General features: G+C 42.2%; 1 protein-coding gene across 1 annotated transcript in view; it reads right to left on the bottom strand.

The window, feature by feature from the left end:
• antxr1a (ANTXR cell adhesion molecule 1a) overlaps positions 1–19,379 on the bottom strand; it is a 59,280-nt gene that overhangs the window by 20,015 nt on the left and 19,886 nt on the right. The window contains exons 9-16 of the mRNA XM_006625479.3: positions 18,656–18,716; positions 16,876–16,974; positions 13,168–13,237; positions 12,542–12,620; positions 11,613–11,708; positions 8,729–8,770; positions 2,489–2,584; positions 1,959–2,126 (exon numbers count right to left, since the gene is read on the bottom strand). Coding sequence (XP_006625542.2) covers positions 1,959–2,126; positions 2,489–2,584; positions 8,729–8,770; positions 11,613–11,708; positions 12,542–12,620; positions 13,168–13,237; positions 16,876–16,974; positions 18,656–18,716 — 711 coding nt within the window. The remainder of the gene's footprint in view (positions 1–1,958; positions 2,127–2,488; positions 2,585–8,728; positions 8,771–11,612; positions 11,709–12,541; positions 12,621–13,167; positions 13,238–16,875; positions 16,975–18,655; positions 18,717–19,379) is intronic.

Raw genomic sequence — 19,379 nt, 5'->3', positions numbered from 1 at the left:
AGCCTTAATATTTTCACTGTGTAAACTCTCAGTGTCTTAGTACTGAGTCCGGAGCTATCCCTTTATGGCTTTCCCTTTGTGACTCATTCAAAGTTTTTTTAAACTTCTTAAGCAGGAAACAATCTTAGATGGGCCTGGAGAAAACCGGTAAAAAAGCAGGAAAAGAGAAAACACTGCACACAATTCGGTGCATTTCTGGACAGATTTTCTGATCAATATTTCTGAACTTGAAGTGCTCTGGGCTGGTGGTGGAGTGGAGATCATAGTATTTTTAACAGGCGTAACATGTGCACTACGTACAGTAAGTCCCTCTGCCCTTTAGAACTTTAGTCTACAACTGCGTCGGGACTCACAATGGGTCAGTACGAGGTATTATCAAAAGCAAAACAGTAGCCCTCCCTGAACAATATTATTACAACACGGGAGTGCTTGTTCTTGATGGCAGTGAGAGAACTGCCGCTTACTGGTCCACAAACACTACATCACTCACTGTCTGCCTGCACTCGGGTGACTTAGGGATCATCAGATAAAACTCCACAGTGAGCAAGGCACTTGGGTAGAGCTGAAGCTGAGTACCCAATGATGAAATGTTAAGGTTTTAGCTGAAAATGTCAGTGGGAACAAAGTTGCTGTTCCTGTTCCGCTGGCTCAGTTCCTCAGGGCTGGTTTGCACCCCTTTTTCTGCGTCCCAGCCACATACTGCAAATTATGGTTTAGTCTCGATCCCGCCTCGGTAGCCATTCCAGCAGTGCCACAGACCTCAAGGCAGCGTCCAGACACACTCCAACCAGCCAGCACCGATCAGGGTTAGCTCTTCTCAGATAGGGCAGGCCCTCAGCGGGGGCACAGAGAAGGGTGGGATGAGCCTCAGTCTCTATTCGGCATTTATTTATGGAAGAGCCAGTCTTTTTCTTTTTGGTGTCTGCATCCGTTCTCAATTTGGAATCGCCATTTTCGTTAGTGAATTTGGCCACCCTCTCTGAATCACTATGAGGAGCGTGAGATCTTGTGCATGAACGCTTCCAGCATGCCCACTGTCCTAGCCTCCCCCTGGGGGAAGGAAACAGCCCAAATTATTACTGTCCTGTCCACCAAAGGTTCATACTGGACTGATTCAGACAACCAATCCGCAAGACTTCTTGTGCACTTTTGTTCCCTTTTCTTGCTTTGTCTTTATCACGTAGATCAACACGTGAATCCTTAAGGTATGGAATCCAGTTGGTCTGTTTGAATCTTCAACAGTCTAAGGCTGTGATGGAAGGGATAAGCTGGTCCAGTTAAATCTTTCGCTTTCACTCTGGATTGGAGAGTAATCGCTTCCTGGATCAGTGGAACAGCTTTCCTGGGTGACAAGCTGTTTACCACTTTAGGAAAGATAGAAAAGCTGCTGGATTTCATATTCTATGAACTGAATTAGAAACCCCTCGTTTGAACCATAATGGAAGCATATTTAAAAAAAAACCTCCCGAATCTGTAGTATGTTGACAATGGCAAACACTGTAATCAGAAGTTTGGGTTTTCCTTGAGTTTACTCATCATGGACTACAAGGGGCAGGAAAAGCAGTGTTTTTATAATCCCATTTATCTAACCATTTCACACCACCCTTGGCCCACTTTGAGGGATCAGTACCTTAACTCACCTGGCTGGATTGCATATTGTAAATTGCTGCGGCCAAAGATTCACTTGTTTATGAATATTTCTCATGTCTGGTACCTAGCCACCACTGTAGCTGTACTTTAGAGGTAGACTGGGGACAGAATTGGTGACAGGAAGCTCTAGGTGAATCTGGTAAAGTGGTTCACTGTTGGTGTTGTTTAGGGTGTAAGTTAATGGTGGTAGGCAGTTCTACACTTGAACAATTTAGACAGAATTCAGGAATGGTGTTTAGACAGTGTTTCAGACCTGATGGCACCAGCAGGAGGATAGTGTATTTTAAAGGCATTCATTGTGCTCGTACCTTGATGGGGGAGTACCACTTTCTGGGCCCCGGCGGCTTGCGCATGCCATTGTTTAGTGTGCGGGTAGGAGGCAACTCGAACTCCTGCTCTGGCATCTTCACCCGAGCATTCTTGGCCTTCTCCAGCTTGGCGCCTTCCTCTGTGGAGCCCTTTTCTCCCCAGCGCACCTGCAACATCAGCACCATATCAGTTAGGCAGCCCCCTCCATCTCACGAATCTGCCAGTGGTATGAAATGAGCTAGGTGTACCGTCCAAGTGAAGACATGGAAATCTGCTATAGAGATCTGCCATCAGACCACTCAACAAAATACAGGATCAAAGCTGGAGTGACACGTTTCCCAGCAAACCGATGGTTAGGGGTTCAACTCCCTGGGGCACTGCTGTTCTACTCTTGAGCAAGAAATGTTACTCAGACTGCTCCAGTGAAATGACCAGCTGGACAAATGAGTACAAACGCAAATAAATGATTAATAATGTGCTCATTTCATGGCCTGCCTCTTTCCTCCTCAGCTCTCCCTAAGTAACTCACCTCCATTCTTTTGATGCCTCCAACTCCTCTGCCCCCGTAATAGGAAGCGTCTACGGTTGGCCACTTCTTCTTGGGCGCCCCGTCATCCTCTTCGTCCTGGGACGAGACATACAGGGCAGGTGGTGATACAGCACTAGAGAGGAGCAATGCACTGTCCTTTCCACACGCTGTCTGCTCTCATATTCACCAATCATATTCGTACAACAGTGTGACTGGGACTTGCACCAGTTTCAGTGGAACATTACATATAACGCAGAACAGCCTCGTATTTTACCCATCCTGCGTGCCAAATTGTAAACCCCTAGTTTTCTTTTTCTTTTAACACATTGCGAGATGCCAAATCTGGGCATGACTTCATTTTTCCATCTTAATATCTTAATGCAAAGCAAATGACCTACCACCCTCCACCCCCCCTCCACACCTCCTCATTCCACTCTTTCCCTGGACTGTTTGCGTCAGATCTCAGGAAATGACAGAAGCCAGCGCTGCCCTTCCAAATCCACCATCAGCCCGCTCATCAAATTTCAGCATTTAATTGTGCAGTGTTGCTTTCCTGGAGCTATCTAATAGACTCTGGCCCAGCAGAGGCGGGGGCGTTCACTTAGGAGGCTGATGCAATTCCCCCTTTTCTATGAACCTGAAAAGGGCTGCAGAGATTTGAGTCTCTTCGTTTTTATTTGCTACTCAAACTCACTCATAAACATGTTTTGAAAGCCCAGCATGGAAATGGAATTTATTGTGATGCAGCAACACTCAATATATTTCATGGGTGAAATACAGACCTAGACACTGTTAAGCTACACTGTGCTGTATTTTCACAGTGTTGCACAACTGGCAGAGACAGTTTTGTTCAGGAAAAACAGTATGTTGCAGATGAATAGGTTTATTCCATGCTGAAAAGAGAAGAAAGGAAACAGAGCGTTTCGGCTGTGGAGCCTGCTTTGGGTGTGAGCAGATGAGACAGCCAGCGGTATGAGCCATTTATTTTGAAACTCGAAACTGTAGAAATCACATACTCAATTGGCTATCCACCTTAAATAGGGAAGAAAGGTGGAAAACCTGGGATTGTTCTACTGAGTTAACCCCTAGCAGTAGCCAGGTAGGGACTGTTAGGGTTGAGCTCAGTCCTTTAGGGCCTCGTATCTTAGCAACTGCTATTGATTGTGTTCAGTGTGTCAAAAAGAACATGACTAGATGACAAAATCTGAGGACACCATTCTGCTTGATTGGTGCTTGACACCACGCTTTGCAAGATTTCAGTGACACTGGTTGGGTATAAAAAACAGGTGTGGTGTGAGGGTGGATCTTTCACAATCAGAATTAATTTCAAGTTAGTTCTCAAAACAAGTGAAAATTAAATTGTTAATCTGATAATTGTCTAAAATAGTGCTAGAGAACATTTTCACTTGTTTTGTACTGTAGATAGGCCTTATGTAACATAGTTGAGAGAAATTTGTGAGAACAAATATTTGAAGGTCAAGAACATAATCCTGGCTGTGAAATTTGGAGAGTTTTTTTGGGGGGTGAACCAGTCACGGAAAACATCATACATTATGAGTCCTCAATTAAAAAGTCAGAAGGAATTGATAATGAGGCAACTTCATTTTAGAGCAAAATGAGAAAGCAGGAGGGAAATCGGGCAATCAAGGAAATGAGTCTAAATTTCAAGAAAAGATCAGTGACAATCATGAGGGTTCTCTTCAAAACAGGCAGCTAATTCTTTTTTTTAAAGAAATGTGCACTCTGACAGTCTCTTAATAAAAATAATCATAGCAAAGGCATAGAATTGTGCTGAAGTGTGGTGCTATCAAAATATAGAATCATTACAATCTTGCAACCTACTGTATGTTATCAAATGAACAAGTAATAGGTTCTTTGGGTGCACACGTTGTTTCAGCAGGGAATAAACCTGACACAGCTACCTGCTTGAACTGCTTATGTTATCGAATGTCAGAAGCAAAGCAAGCTTAACCTGATCAGTAGCTGGGTTGAGGGACCTCCAAGGAAAACCAGGATGCAAGTGGATGGAGCATTGGCAGACCCATAGGGGGCACTCTTACCTCTGGACCAGAATTGTAAACCAATTCCCCTGTATTGTTAATTAAAGTCCTGATCCATGTAATCATGAATGGTCGCAAGGCATTGTTCATGGTGAGGCTTATCCCAGCACCCTGCATATACTTGACTCTTGGCTTGTACAATCTGGCCTCCCTGAGTCTTCTTAAATTCTTTGAGTTAGCTGAAGCTGTTGTTGTTGATATTAATATCAGCATTATCATCTAGCATTCCTCATTGTGAGTCATGAGCACTTCTGCTAATCCTCTTCTCCTGTTGGATTGACTATTGTGTTGCAGTGGTGTGATGTATTTTGAAAGGGACTTGGATTGCACCCAGAAACAGATGGTTTTGCAAGTGGTCTTAATTAGAACCACTTTAGAGCAAATTAAAAACCCTTCTTCAGCCCTGGTATATATTATCAATGCTATGTATTGCTGTTGGAATAGATCATTTATTTTTGTCATGTTTAGTCCTTAAAAACATGAGAGGAACTTGGCTCTTAATTTGTTTTTTTTTTAGTTAATCTCTGATTATTTAATCAAAGACAGATTGATCCCATTGCATATCTTATAGGACTTGCTATAGTTATAGGATTCTGCTTGTCATTTGAACAGTTTCGTTCCTTTATGATCAGCTCCTCAAGATTTGAAGTTTTGGAGTCTGGCCAGTGCATTCTCCAAACCATCCTGATGCTATTTAATGTCTCCAAAGCTAGCCAACAAACAATATCGGGACCGCTCCTGAGACCCATGTCACGCCCTCTATATATTTCCGGGTCTTGCACTCTGTCCTGGCTCAGCATTGACGTTCGGATGTCCTGAGACCCACCTAGCACCAGGGCACCCCACGTCCGCTCCCTGAGGGCATAGGTTTCTATACGGCATTCCTGAACTCTTTGCACTAATGAGCCCAGGCCTTTTTCCCGTCTCGCCGCTACGCATATGGGTCTTTTTCTGCTCTCCTGCTCCCCACGGTTAGTCCCTTTGGACGTCCGTGACAACCCATTTCTGAGAGTGTCCGGTCAATCCAGTACTTTGCTTTGAAAAGGCCGACTGTACAAGAGGAGGACATTTAGCCGCAGACGGGACTGATTTTCATCAACTTTGATTACGCAATTTGATTCTGTGTTTCTCGCATTCAGAATGCCACTTCCTCCAGTCTGACCCCAGCAGCCCCATCTACCAGCCCGTGATCCTAATGACAGGCTTAACAGATTAGTGCCTACTTCCCCACATCCCTAGCTAGAGGCATTGTTGTGCATCCCAGTTCCCCCTCACATCAGCAGACTGCACCCTACTCAGCATGAAAGACACGTCTCAATTTAGGGCCACCACTGGCCGAGTTATTTTAAGGTAGGTTCGGTCTTTGGCGGACATCCGCATCCCTATAGATCATCACAACAGGCTCCTCCAGCAGAAGTTTTGTATTAAATTAAGTTGAGAAGGTGGGTGTCAATTTGAAGGAGTTTATGAAAGGGCTTGTATATACTGCACACCAGTAAGAGCTATTCAACATGCTCAACCTTAAAGTTGTCATATATTCGAAAGCCAATCAAACACAAACCCCCTCAGCCCTGTACATTAATAATAATAATAATAATAATAATAATAATAATTGCTTACACTTATATAGCGCTTTTTCTGGACACTCCACTCAAAGCGCTTTACAGGTAATGGGGTCTCCCCTCCACCACCTGCATCCACATTAACCCTGCTCTTCCTGGAACAATCTTTCGTCTGCGTTATTTTAGTATTGACTGATCTTTCTGTCCTGATACTCTGACCCTCTGGGTGAGTTTTGCTGTAACTTGTTGCCAGAAGCAAGCGGCAGCGGGGCTTTTAAGCTCTCTTGCCGAGTGTGAAATGGCATGGTCTAAATGGGGCAGTGAAATGTAGTTGAATTCCACAATACGTTCATAACTGCCAGCACCAGGCCGCTGAAGCAATCAGTGTTACTTTTTGTTAGTTTGTCAGGCAGCCAAAAGTCAAAGATCAGCCCCTTCTGTGAAGCACATGAGTATGAGTGTAAACACCCTGCAAGGAAGAATTTGTGTGGGGCAGGGGGGGGGTTGTTTGTGTGCAGGCACAACTATTCAATCTCAAAGCTCAGCCTGTGTATTTCTAGGCCGATTTCGACTGTCAAGGACTGGGGATCTTGTGAGACATTCCTTAAGTCCTGGCATTTCCTGTTTTCAGGATCAGGCTACAGGAGAAGCAGAACAAAGAGAGGGAAGGAGACTGAGAAAGGCAAAGCAGAGAGAGGTTTGCATAAGACAAGAAGAGGCTTCAGGCAACATTTCGCAAAGCCCTGTTTATTTAGGGGCTTTGTGAGCACAAGACTTTTGTTTTTGGTTTTCTGGAAAAAATATTTTTAGCATTTAGTCTTAGATTAAGGAAATGACATTTGATTAATGAGCTATTTTTTTTTTCTGTTGTTACAGAGCAGCTGTCTGATTTCCCTTTTTTCACACTCACATTTCAGATTATTTCACATTCAAGTCCTCTACGTCTGGTTTTGTTTAATTCGACTTGGTTCTTTAAATTATTTAACAACTATGCAAAAATATCCTGATGATTAAGTGGAACACTGTTAAAAAATGTAATAAATGCCAAAAAACTGGAGAAGGCCCTGTCCTTTGATTCTTGCATTCTCTTTGTAGAAGACAAAAATGGGCTACAGAGAAGAAAGAAATGTGCAGTAGCTGATTTTGTTACAGAGACACTGTAACAAATTCAAAATCGGCTGTGCCGGCATTTTTTTTTCAGTGATGTGCCAAGTTACTCTATCATGGTTAGCACACTAATCACTCACTGGGAGCAGGTGTGTAAAATCTGGAGTGGCACAGGCAGGGAAGACCTTAAATTTAAGATGAATGTGATAGGAGTGAGACAGAGACCAAAAGAAATAATGTGTGGGTAAATCAAAGCAAGAGGAAACAGACGAGGCACAAGAGAAGGTCTGGGACTGTTTCCATATGTTCCTGCCCCTGGTTTAAGACTCCGGATTTTTGGGGGTGAACCACAATGGTTCAGATGGATGATGCAGAACTAAAGGACTAGCTCCCGAGTGACTCATTCTTTCAAAGACTCATTTTAAATGAAGGTACAGTAGGTTGCTCCAATCAGAGTTGGGGTGCTTCGGCTATAAAGCTTGCCCAAGACTTGGGGATCTTATTGCTACCTTCTATAACACTACATTACTGAACAATATACAGAAACTATACTGTTAAATAGAAAAGTATCCATGTTATAGAAAAGATATTCATCCAGAGATTAGCAACATTCCCGGGCTTAAGGGAAAGTCTTACACAGATAGGATGAAGGAACTGAACGTGTTTAGAAGACTACAGGGGATCTGATACAAGTATTCAAAATCCTCAAGGGCATTGACAATGCCAACACAAGGGATTTCTTCAGCTTAAACAGCGAAACACAAACCAGAGGGCACAAGAGGAAGAGCATTTATAATTGAGAACAGGAGGCACTTATTTTTCCAAAGCCTTGTGGGAAAATGAAACAAAATACCCAACCATGCTGTTGAAGCCGATATAATGGCTTTTTTCAAGAAACAGTTGGATGAGAGTCTTGTATCAACAAGTGACAAGTACATTAGATAACACGGAAGCATGTGACATGATTTATTTACATTTCCGGAAAGCTTCTGGTAAAAGTCCCTCACAAAAGAATGATTTTAAACTCAAAAGCCACAGGAGTTCACAGTATTGACTGTATACAATGTTGAAGCTGACGGCTTCTTTCAAGGAACAGCTGGATGAGATCCTTGAATCAGCTAGCTACTAACTACCAAATGAGATAGAAGGGTCAAGTGGCCCCCTCATGTTTTTTCAAGAAATGACTAGATTCCTGGATCAAGACGTTCCCAGCAACCCAATGGATATCATGGGCCAAATGGCCTCCAGTCCTTTGTTGGTTTTTCTAGTTTTTGAACTGGCTTGATAGTGTCACTAAAGCCTGCAGGCAGCTGGCCTGGAAGACAAGTGCTGCTGTTGGACAGCAAACTGAGAATATCAGCCCATTCCCAGTGATGCTAAGAGACTCCCAGCCACGGACGAAATGGAAATATGGCCCCGTCTTCAAGCTTAGCCATCTGGGAGCCTGGCCTGTATAGATTGGTTAAAAACGCATCGAGTAACAACACACGAACGACTGCAATGGGTCTTACCTCACTGTCTTCTGGGACAGGGGGTGGTGGCTCTCGAATAATCTGTGAGTGGAAAAGAAAAAAGAAAAAGAACGATAAAAACATAAAAACACATGCTCCCATCAGCCCAGGAATTTGACCTACATTGCTTTGATTAGTGCACTACAGCTGGAATAATTTGTTTAATGTGTTCCAAGAAGCAGGGCTGCATGAAAACACATGACTAAAAACGTTGTTTTTTTATGTTATTTACAAGGAAACTGTTATGGCCCGACAATATGCAAGCCATGTGTGCCTTTCGTAAGACATAGTGGGAGAAAGCAAGGGGTCTCTGCTGCCACTCTGTTTTTTAAAGAGAGCTGGATCTTATGAGTTTAGCTCTGGTTCATCTCTTTCTTCTTTGACAACCTGTCATGAAACCTGATTAACTGGGGTGTCTGTGTAGTAGGTGAATTGGGAGTAGGTGAGTTGTAAACCACAAAACATTAAGACCAGAAAAGAGGCAAAAACTCTGGTTATTTCTGCAATGTAAGAATGAATATGTTTCAATCTGATTGAATTTATTTGCTGTTTGATAAATGATAATAGTTTAAAATATTTAAATGGCTAAAAAAGTCTTTGTGTTTGAACCTAGAATACTCCAGTGAACAGTGGCAAACATGGTCCAGTATTAGTTGGGGTTTTGATTGTTTGCATTGGTTCTCAATCAGCTAAAATTTGGTCAAATTAAATTTGGATATGAGAGACCCATGCCTTCATGCAAAACCATTACAGTATGTTCAAACATGTTTCTTACTTTTCCAGAGAACACTGGAACTTGTGAAAACTAATGGAAAGAAAATGTCACAGCATGACTTTGAGATTCCCTTTTATTGTTAATTAACTGATACTATTCGCCAGGTGAACCTACAGTATAATAACTAGCAATGTGGATATTGGCCACCATACGTCAATAAAATTAACTATGCCACCTCTGAAATGACGCAGAAATTAAGTTCCATTCCACATTTCTATACTGAAGATCAGCTGGATCATTTTCGGTCTATGAGCAGATGTTGCTGAAGCACGGTTATGGAAATTGACTTTTTCCTGTGCTATCCTTGAGGTGTTTTCCATTAAAACAAGGTTGTCCCATTTCCTATGGTAACATGGGATACTTTTCCGAAACAACACCACTTAAGGTGTCCCTTGGAAATAAACACAATAATAAAAGATTTTGGACCTGAAAATGTGTCAGTGGAAAACCAAAGCTAAGATTTAGAAATGAACCCAATTTTCCTGATGTTGCCCTAGATATTCTTGGCTTACCAGTTTTAAAAGACACAAAATGATACTCCACTATTTGCAGTATGCCATAGGAATGAATACTCTCTAGGGCTGCTAACAGCAGTTTGGCTGGGTTCAGCAAAGATTACATACTCTTCAAATAAATGCATTTTAATTAGGGCTACAGGCTACTAGTCAAAACTCTTGGCCATTGTAACAGAAGAAAACATCTCGTCAGTGTTGATAATGGCAATGGTATTTGAGCTCAGCCCTCCTGCTGTACCGTTTCAGGCAGTGACCCCTCTGTCTCCCGTATTTTCTCTCTAAAGACACTGATCTCACTGCTGTTCCACTGGGAGAAGCAGCGCAGGCCTGACACACAGACACTGACAGCAGACACGCGGGCTTGCAGAACCTGCCCACGGCTCACTCGGGATACACCCCTGGGGTAAAACGTTGCCCCCCACCCCCACCCCCACCTCATTCCTCTCTTCCAAGAGCTTTTCCAGCTCTGAATCCAGATTGTTCTCCAGCATTTCCAGCGTTTTCTGTTCCAAGATGAGAGAGAGTTGGGAAAGAGGGAACAGTGCCTGGATTTATGTTTTAATTGTGTTATGAGAACGATTTTCCCTTTTGTTTATAAACCGGGTTTGGATTTTTCGGTTGCTGCGCAACACTTCATCCTGCTAGAATTCCACACAATCCCATGAACTACCAGTGCACTCCTTCCCTGAACGCAATATCTAGTAACGTCTGTGACTGTGCTACCTCAACTTCTAAGAATGGGCTCCATTTCTCCCACAACATAAAGTTTCATTTGCACATTTGCTAATCCTCAAAATTCTCAAACACATCAAAATTGTAGGTTTTTTTCTGGAGCCTTTTCGAGAAGTGGATTTGGTGAAATTATGGATTTTTTGGGAAACCTTTGAATCCTTTGTCCGCTAATTGGACACCAGCAGGCCAGCTTTAAAAACCTCTGTGATGAATGTTAATGAAATGAACTCAATGTGCTGCATAGGTCTCTGCAGCTGAAGCCAATGATTGTGATACAAAGACAAAAAGCAAACTGTGCTAAAATCCCACTGTGGCTTACTTTTTTTAAAGGGTTTAGGCCAGTTTGATTATGTTGATCTATTGCTATGCTTTCTCTGTATATCTATTTTGCCAGTGTCAGTGCTGTGGAAATTAAGTCAAAGTCAATGTCAATCGTATCATTGTTTAACAAACTAGTTTGGAGAAATGTACTTTTAAGCATTTGATACATGACTAAAGGACATTTTTCAGGCTTTTTGTATAAATAACATCCTGTAAAAGTAAAACTTTCCTCCAGAGATCCCTTGAGCATTAAACAGAAATAGAAATTTTAGAGGCGGTGGGGTTCCTGGGGCGAAATTGCATTAAGGGCTTCAGATCAGTTGCAAGCGCTTTAACACATCAATCAAGCTGCTTCTGTGCATCACTGTATAGCTGTGGATGGAACATAATATGCTTAAGGTGAGTTCAGCTGAGATACTGGATCACCTGAACACTGAAAGAACCAGATAATAAAGTGGATGGTTTGTAAAGGCAACTGTGACGGTCCTGGTGGAGATCGTGGGAATGTGGGAGGGAACTTGGCACCAGACTGCACACTCACCACAGTGCAGCAGAGTGGCCAGAACCACCACAGCAGGACCAGGGCCAGGAGAAGGAGGAGGATCAGCAGTGCGATGGCCAGGATCGTACCGTCGGACTGCAACACGCAGGAACAGAGACGTCCAAATTTGAGAGAAAGTACCGCTGGGAAGATATTCTCAGGCCTGGCTGATTGTATCTATTAATTACAGTCAATGTCAAAATATCCCTACAAAGACAGTATTTCCTTACACAATGACGATATATGGTACATATACTGAACTCAAACGCCTCTCTTTGCATTCTTTTCAAGCATGCCTCCTCTATGGCATCTCCACCTTGCAGCTCCTCCTTGGCTTACTCAGTCTGAATGGGCTTCAAGCCTCCTCGTCCTGTGGCCAGGAGGTATCCCATTTATCAAGCGGGTTAAGCCAAACGTTTCTCACAAAGCACTTACTGTACAAAGCATTCCATTCTTGGATGTTTTTGTTCCTAGTGAACTTTTTCATCATAGTAAGTAAAAATAGAATGAAAGTCAATGCAAAGTGCTCTGAAATTAGGTGGTAGGTGTTGCCTTCACTTTGATCTCTTCATAGAAGTTTCTGTCTCTGGCAGAAAGGTCACCAGACAATCTGGAACTGAAAAACTGTCTGATGTGGCAACTGGAACTTTCTGATGTGGTATTTTTTATGTAAAAGGCTGTTGACAAAACAAGAAAAAGAGTCCTGTGAAAGTCTTGATGTTATTTCCCCAACATTTGTCTTTTTAGTTCATCATCACAGATGTGCATGGTTCCTCTCTGTTTCCAGTAGGAACTATCTGGACTACTGTAGGGGTGTTTTTATCCAGGTTTTCTTTTGGGAGGTGTGGAAGTTTCAGAATTCATTTTATCCAAGAGAAGCAAAAAAAATAAATTAAGGTAGCAGAGATGACATGCAGTACTTTACTCACACAGCTCACAGTGGTGATGGTGACCGAGCTGGAGATGAAACTCAAGCCTTCATTCATACTGACGTGAAGGGAGGCTTGCCTGTGACAGAGAGCAATGTGATGGGACACATTCAACCCCCAAAAAACTTAGGCTACAGAGTCTAGAAGAAACATTTATGCAGGAACTCTCAAATAAGCCTCATAAATATTTTCATTATGCAGCTTCATTGTATTGTCTTCTCAAACAGAGAAAGAAGTCTACTTGACACGATAGTAAATGTTCCAGGAACTTGGTCCCAGGAAGGAGAGAGAAGCAGACAGAGCGGAGACACAAGGGGAGAGTCAGAGACTGATGGAGGAGAAGAGAGGCAGAAGGAGGAAAGACAAGCAGGTATTTTACAAAAAAAACCTTGTTAAATTCAGAACTACAGGTTTTGAGAAGCAATGTAAAATCGGAATATTTTTTTTTTCATTCACTGTCCCGATGTGAAAGTCAAATCAGATTACTATGAATTGCTTGGAATTATGCAAAGACCAATTGGCCTATGAAGTGTCACTCCATAGCTGTATAGACTCCGCCAGTGACAGCCAATCATGCCATCATGCTGAGGAGTACAAGAGTTCAGGAGGCAAGGGTCTTGACTTACGTTCCTACTTCCTGTAGGACTGGAGCGGGACAGAGCAGGTACGTGTCCTCCACCACCAGGGGCTTTTCCACTAGAGGGAGACAAGGAGAGAGGGGGTTAAGGGGTGGTAAACACTTCGGCATAGCTAGCTGTCTGAAGAACTGTGAATTCCTCCTAGGGAGCTTACCTCCAGTTTGTAAAAGGCTACAAAACATAGGCCGGGCAGCTGGTGTTACCATTCTGTTCCAATACTTAGATTCAACCAGTATTTTATTCTGCAATTTAAAAAAATCTAGAAATTGGGATAAGAAAAGACTTGGAATAGAAAGGCCCAGGATTGCTAAGACTACGGTCTTGTGGATTGTATTCAAATGTGTTGCACGTGCTGCACGTTTGGTTATTTCCTGACCTGCTAGCAAAGAATAACACTAATCTGCACTGTTTTCATCTGTCACTCCAGCACTGACCTGCTTTCTGTCTCCTGAAATCTTTCAAAGTGACCCACTGCCCTCTTGGGGTCAGAGCTTACATAAATGGATGTGTAAACTGTTTATGTCTTGCAAATTAGGGTGCATTAGAAGATGAATAGGATGTAAGGAGAGCCCCATTGATTTTTAAGCACCGAGACACCCTTGCTTTTATGGCCAATGTAAGAGATATCTTCAGGGGAAGGCTGTGATTGAGCATTGTTTGGTCACTTTGCTCCTGAGCTCTTATTCATTCCACTGCATTGTCTTTCAATACAGCTCAATCCATAAGGCGGAGATGAATTTTCTTCATTCTTGAGAGGGATCCGCTGCTCCATTCCTCATGGGGAATAAGAATTAATTTAATTAATTAAGTAGTCCAATCTATCCTGTCCTGCATGCCTGCATGCCAGGTGGAAGGAACCAGAGGACTTGGAGAAAACTGCTGCCTGCCAGGGGAGAACATGCAAACTCCACACATACAGGCACCTGAGACTGGAATCAGACCTATGACCCTGGAGCTGTGGCACAGAATCACTCAACGCCACATCAACGTTCACACCCTTCATTACACGGCTGCATTAAAATGGATCCCAACACACAGGATTGATGTGTAGATCACACAACAATTGTCCAAGTCATATTTGACATTCAGTGATAGGAGACAGTATACTGCAGCTGTCACACCCCCTCAAAAAGCAGAAAATATTTGTGTATATAAATGCACAAACTAATTTCTTGGTTGTCGCTGCCCAAAAGTCCTGCTTTCTTTTGCTGCATGGCAGTGAGGAATGCAAATTCCTTCTGTGTCTCACAGCGGAAAACAGAACAGCCTAAAGTCTTCTCCCTGCACCCTGTTTATTCTGGCTGACTCTGGACATTGTTGCTCCAACTGATATTTCTTAAGTAAAAAACCACGGGGGGACGCTGAGCCTGCACTGAGAGATCAGCGAGGTGCCAGGACTGTTTAAAGACACTGCCAAGACAAACCCAGTCCTCTTTCCTATCGAGAGTTCATGCCCAGCTCCAGACGCGTTTGCAGAATAGCAAGCAAGAGCTGGTTGCAGGCTGGAGAGACAGACAGAGATTTGTGGATTGACATAATTCTTTGTGGGGGATCTACATTGTATCCCCATTGAAAATCAGACAAGTTCTGTGACATCGAGCCTCTGATTGTGAACACAAAGATTCGTCCCAGGAAAGACACCCACCATTCCCTTTGTTTTGAGGTCTCTTATTAGATAAATTATGTGAATTATGTACCTGTGAATCCATGCTGCATATACATCTTTCTGTATAGAACTGTAGCTTTGTGTAATGTATCTTTCTGTATAGAACTTTTATAAATGTGTGAATGCCTACACCTGTATTGTATAAGGGGATCAAAAAACTATGTATTCATACACTGTACACAGAAGCCACTATAAATAGGACCTAAATCTCACCGTATAATACTGGAGTCACTGTACAGTGATGATACTTCAGTTTACTGTTATCAGTGAAGCACTTAAAGATCTAGATTTTCTTTTATCATTTAAGAAACTTTTTTAAGGTGTTTAAGGAGTCTTAAGGAGTTTAAGGAGAATTTGCTGTCTGAATCAAACCAAAGAATGCTATTGTTTGAGATTGTAGGCACGCACACTCGCGCGCACAACAAGTAAATAACTGCGTTATTTAGAAAAGGTCCAGGCTGTGTTTAAAAGGAAGAACTGTTTAGAAACAAACATGTCGTGGAGCCTGCGCTGACCCAGCACTGCTGTGTGGTTTGGAATGAGCTTAGGGGGAGTTGGGGGTGGGATATTTAGTTATTTCCTTTCCAAATTGGTTCCATGCCTCTCAGAATTGTTTAATCATTCTGCTCTTTGACCCCTGGGTGCACAAATGCCAAATACTACCTAAAGATTTCCTTTTCATACAGTGTGAGCTGTCCAGCCATCCCTGTATTATTGCTTTCTCTCTCAATTATGAATTGCTACCTCTAGTTATTCCTTGGCACTGTGGGACTAAAGTGAGCACAGCAGGTAGGAAGCAGATGGCCTTTCATCTCACCACCCTCCCCCCCCAAAAAAAAAGCTAGATCCTCTTTATAACTGTACAAAAGACCCAATGAAGTAAAAAAGTCCATACTTAAAATAACTCCAACATGCTTAAGTTCAAGCTACCAAAAGTCACAGAGAGATGGGAATCAGTATTTGTTGACATGCTCATTTTTCAGCTTCATGCCCCTTTCAAGACAAACCAAACACTGCATTTGTATATATTAGAAGAGAAGGTGATGCACTGACGTGTAACTGTTTTGAAAGCAGAAATATAACAAATGTAGTTGCCTCCCCCAAATTAACAGATTAGTCAGTGTTTAACCCTCTACTTTCCCATTCCAACTTAAAATGTGCAAACACAGAAGCATCTTCTAATTTATTCGGTCAAAACCCACCATAATAAAATCAGCTAAAAAGTGGATTGAGAAACAATGGCTGCTGTATCTCATTCACAAACCTAGCTGTCCATATTCCCTTTTGCACTTAAGAACTGCCTCAACCCTCTTTTTGCAAGCCTGCTGAAGTGATCCCGTAAGTCTTACAATATTGCTAGATATTCTCTTTGCCTTGTGGCACAAGGCCTTGTGGAACAAAATCTCCGTTGTCTCAAGTCGTTGTTGTATAAAATTAGTACAACTATCTGTTGGCGTGCATCTGGTCAGGAGATTCTTAAAAGCCCATCAGAAGTTTGTAAAAACATGGGAATGTTTGAGGGATTTGTCACTGTCTCCTGCATGAGAGCATTGGCTTTCAGTCTGTGTTACATCTGTGGAGTTCTCCACCAACTCATTTTCAGACAACACGGATTTAGGCAGGCAGGACTGAGGTGATAACCTGCAATTCATTTAGAAGCCAGTTCAAATGTGCCTAACCACAAGCACAAGCACGCATGTAAAACAGTCTTAGAATTAGAGCTTGCCTGACTCCTTTCATCAGCCTGTTTGTAAAACAACATCTAAAGAGTTTCTGCAGGATGCTGGTGGGATAGGTATGGCTCACTTGAGCTCAGCCATTCATCTATTGTATATAATAGTAACACGTTTATATAAGGACTGAGAATTGAATTAATTAACATTTAAATTGCAAAATTTTCTCACTTTATCTAAGCTCTCTAATCAGCTGATTAATACATTTGGTAGTTGCATTTCTTGAAGTTGGATCTTCTCAGTAAAAACACATTCTACTAAAAAATCTCTTGCATTATTTAAGACTGCAGCACTTACTCAGAGTGACGGTGTCATTGATCCTGAAGCTGCAGAGCACCTTCTCAACATTGCGGGCATGAAGGAAGCCATTGCCCTTGACCACCACCTGGAAGGTTTCTGAGAGAGAGATAAGACGAGGAAAAAGAACAGGGTGATGAGACAGCAGCAGGGGGAGGAAGTTAAAGATTGTGAAATTGCATGTATTGACTGTTGTGGAGCAGGAGTGTCCCAATGTTTTTAGAAAAGCTTTAAACTTTGAAAGGTATGCTTTGATTTAAAAAAAAATTCTGCAAGGCTGAACGCGAGGAAAAGAGCTGGATTTCCATTGCTACTGGCCATCAGTGTTAAATGCATCGAAATTAGCATCAAGGCTAATTTTGTTTCCCCAGATGCACTGTCTTTCAGATACCTGAATGTGTTGTTTAGTGTTGTAAATGTGAACAGTATCTTCTGAGCAGCTGCCACAAAGGGGAACCCACACGGTAGTTGTACCACGAATTAGAAGTGATGGAGATAATAAACTTTGGATTCAGCAGCTCAGCCTTTGCGCTGCTTTAGTGCCAGTTTGGGTTTCTTTTTGAGAATACTCAACTCCCATCCTCTTGACAGACTGTCTCAAAGCTTTAAGAGAGTGAGACATCTCCATGCCCCGGCTCTGACAGAAACCATCTTGATTCACGAACTGTATTGTGCTGCTGCAGTTACTGTCGGGACGCCAAGCATTTATTCCATCATCCAAAACATACAATACAGAGATCGCTGGAGACAAAGCCAGATGTGTAACATAAACATCCGGGCCACAGTGGGAAGCTTCTGAGATTGAAAGCCATTGGTAGAAGCTTTATCCAGTGATCTCCAAGCTTCCCAAACTGCCAGTGGTTTGACTTTACATTGTAGAACGTCTTACATTAGCAAACTTACACACACATAAGAACACAAAACGGTAACAAACGAGAACTGGCCATTCAGCCCTTCAGCCCCTTTGGTCGTTAGTAATTAATCCAAGGATCTCATCCAGCTATTTCCTGAAAGAAACTGAGGTTCAGCAACATAGCTTCCTCAACCCTTTGAGTAAAGATGTGCCTCCCGTTCTTCTTTTTAAATGTACGCCCATGTAGTGTTTCACTTGTGTCCTCTAGTTCATATTTCTCTGTTCAATCTGAAGAAACCTGCTGGGTTGATTTAGCCTTTCAGGATTATGAATACTTGTATCAGGGCTCTCCTAATACAAGACTAAAATGTCCTTCAGTTCCTTGTGCTGTGGAGCTGTGAAACGGAAAACTCTGCCTTTTGCTGCTGTGCTAGTTTTATTGGAGGGCACACAACTCTCTGCTAACCCTAATAATCATGGAAGATCTTAACTCAACTAACTGATATGATCAATATATGATCAATTGATATTGAATTAACTGATGTAAGAACTAATCTAACAGATATTATCAACTTATATATCAGCTTTCAAGAGAGTTGTGTGTCAATAAGAAACAAAATGGAAACAATCAGTGGTATTGTTGACCACTTGCATCAACGCGATTGATTATGGTGCTGCTGTAGTATCTGGTCGGTCTGAACCTGCTGTTACCCCCAGATTCTGATACTCTTTCTAATGTTGCTTGTTCTACTGAGTATTTATTTCTGAATAAATTCTTATTGACACACGCAATTATTGAAAAAAATGCTCTTTGAAATGGTCACATGCACAAGCAAGAAAATAAAACAGAGAGAACGATGAGGATCTAATGAATCAAGACTGCGGTCATTGCAGTGAAGGAGTCACTAAGGCAGCAGCTTCACATACCTCCTGCACAGATGCTAGAGGGCTCTGCAGCCAGGATCTCTATACAGGACTTCTTCAGGATCTAAAGGGAGGAAGAGGGGAAAATCAGGTTTTCAGTTACATAGAAATCATCTCCAGCAAAAATCAATAATCTGATCAATTTATTTAATGAGCAAACTGAAACTGAACTAAAGACTGTTTAACTCCCTTTGAGAATTACAGTAGGTGGCACTGGGTGAGTATCAGTCTGTTGCACTGTTCTGTAAATATTATGGTGAGATGATCCAATCACACTTTTTTAAAAAGTTACACTTCATCTTCTACAGTTTTGAACACCTTTTTCTGCAGGTTGATTTACCTCTGTGTATGAGAAATACACAGCCTTATTTTGTTGTCACATGCAGTTTGTTTTCTCTGTCTGTCACTGTTTGATCTTTGACACAGTTTTGATCTTTGGCTCAGTTAGGATGTGCAGTTAAGATGTTCTTTCTTGTTCTCTAATTCTTCTTTCATTCAACTACCTGTTTGTTTAACAGTGAACTGATCTGGAGGACAGATATAGAGACATAGAGCATTGCCGCCTTGTTGATTGATCTCATTAGATCAGAGGTGCTAAGCAAGCCTGGCCCTGGTCAGTACTGGGATAGAAGACCTCTAAGGAAAACCAGGTTGCTGCTGTAAGTGCTGTTTGTGTCCCAGTTGGTGAAAGAGAATTTCCAGACTCTGTACAGAAACCAGGGACACT

The sequence above is a fragment of the Lepisosteus oculatus genome, chromosome 2 (genome assembly GCF_040954835.1).
Source record: "Lepisosteus oculatus isolate fLepOcu1 chromosome 2, fLepOcu1.hap2, whole genome shotgun sequence".
Lineage (NCBI taxonomy): Eukaryota > Metazoa > Chordata > Actinopteri > Semionotiformes > Lepisosteidae > Lepisosteus > Lepisosteus oculatus.
Note: the sequence above shows the minus strand (reverse complement) of the source record. Positions and strands in the feature narration are given on the sequence as shown.